The 1,575-nt window shown below is 45.4% G+C and overlaps 1 protein-coding gene across 1 annotated transcript in view; it reads left to right on the top strand.

The window, feature by feature from the left end:
* Window positions 1–293: 293 nt before the first annotated feature.
* tollip (toll interacting protein) overlaps window positions 294–1,575 on the top strand; it is a 16,718-nt gene continuing 15,436 nt past the window's right edge. The window contains exon 1 of the mRNA XM_079245864.1: window positions 294–438. Within this exon, the coding sequence (XP_079101990.1) occupies window positions 406–438 (33 nt within the window). The 5' untranslated portion in view covers window positions 294–405. The remainder of the gene's footprint in view (window positions 439–1,575) is intronic.

Here is a 1,575-nt window from a genome sequence, read left to right as displayed (position 1 = left end):
GGGATCCTCCACCCTGAAGGGGGCAGTGAAGGGGATCCTCCACCCTTTAGGGAGCAGTGAAGGGGATCCTCCACCCTTTAGGGAGCAGTGAAGGGGATCCTCCACCCTGAAGGGGGCAGTGAAGGAGATCCTCCACCCTTTAGGGAGCAGTGAAGGAGATCCTCCACCCTTTAGGGAGCAGTGAAGGAGATCCTCCACCCTTTAGGGAGCAGTGAAGGGGATCCTCCACCCTGAAGGGGGCAGTGAAGCGCCGTTCCCACCTCCAGGCTTCCGTCATGAGGCGGTAAGCATTTCCGGGTTCTTCTTCAGACCAGCTCAGACCAGCGCTTGTTTTTAACGAACTGGTTTCGGTTTTGTTGGCAGAAGTTCTGGATTTTGTTTTGTTCCTGGTTGTGGAGAGACACCATGGCGACCACCATCAGCACCCAGAGAGGACAGGTAACCGAGCACGTGTCGCTGCGGGATGATCAGCTGGAAATCTGTCACTAGTAAACAACAAATAAACACTCAGCTGTGTTTATGTGGAAGGTGTAAACAGTCCGATCCACATGACCTGGTGGTTCAGGGGGCTTTAAACCATTCCAGGCGATGGTTTTCTGGCTTTATCAGTCAGTTTAAACAGGAATGAAGTGAAACCTGCAGAAACACGTAAAACCTCGTGAGGCTGGACCAGAACCGGAACCACAGCAGGAGAAATGGCTCCTACACTCCTTCTCCTGGAAGGATGTCACAGTTTAACCCTCTGCAGAAACATGATGGCAGAAATCGTGCTGCCCTTTCCATGATTTCACCCCCCGCCGAGAGGAGGACACAGCTGCTTAATCTGGAGATAATCTCACTAATTCACCTCCACCCAGTTTAAACTGAAGGCTTAACCTTCATCAAGGTGCTGAAAACTTGGAAGGACAGCATTCCTGCAGGATTAAGATGTTTCCTGAAGGCCTGATTCAGATGAAACGGATCTCCCAATCACGTTGATCGATTGGTTTGATCCAGGTTCTGGAAACATCTGGAACCTGCAGGACAGACGTCATCCTCCCTCCGGCTGCATGTCTGTCCTCCTCCTCCAGATGTTCCTCCTCCCATCACTCCGCAGGCTGATTCCTGAAAGATCACCTGATCTGGATGTTTCTCCAGATTATGTTTAACGCTCCCTTTTAACTCTGCTGTTTTTCTCAGATTTTCCACCAGTAACTCATTTATTCCTGAAGTTTTTATTAGAATGATGTTAAAGTGTCTCAATCTATTTTTCCATCCGTCCCCAGTTTTACAGGGAAACATTCTCATAGGAAAGTTTGTAGAGAAAGTTCTGTGTTGTAAAGGTTTTAGAAAAACATCAGAAACCAAATATTGTTTACCTTCTAAAATTTAAATTAAATTCAATTTAGAAAAACATTTAGCCCTTCTGGGCCAACTGGTGGTCCACAGAGTCCTCAATGAGAAACAGAAAAACCAGCAGCTGGGGAAGAAAATCAAGCAAGTTGTCGAATGAATAAGTAAAAGATGTTATAATATAATATAATATAATATAATATAATATAGTATAATATAATATAATATAATATAATATAATAT

This window comes from Telmatherina bonti (genome assembly GCF_933228915.1).
Source record: "Telmatherina bonti genome assembly, chromosome: 1".
Taxonomy (NCBI): Eukaryota; Metazoa; Chordata; class Actinopteri; order Atheriniformes; family Telmatherinidae; genus Telmatherina; species Telmatherina bonti.
This window is presented reverse-complemented; position numbering and strand designations above follow the sequence as displayed.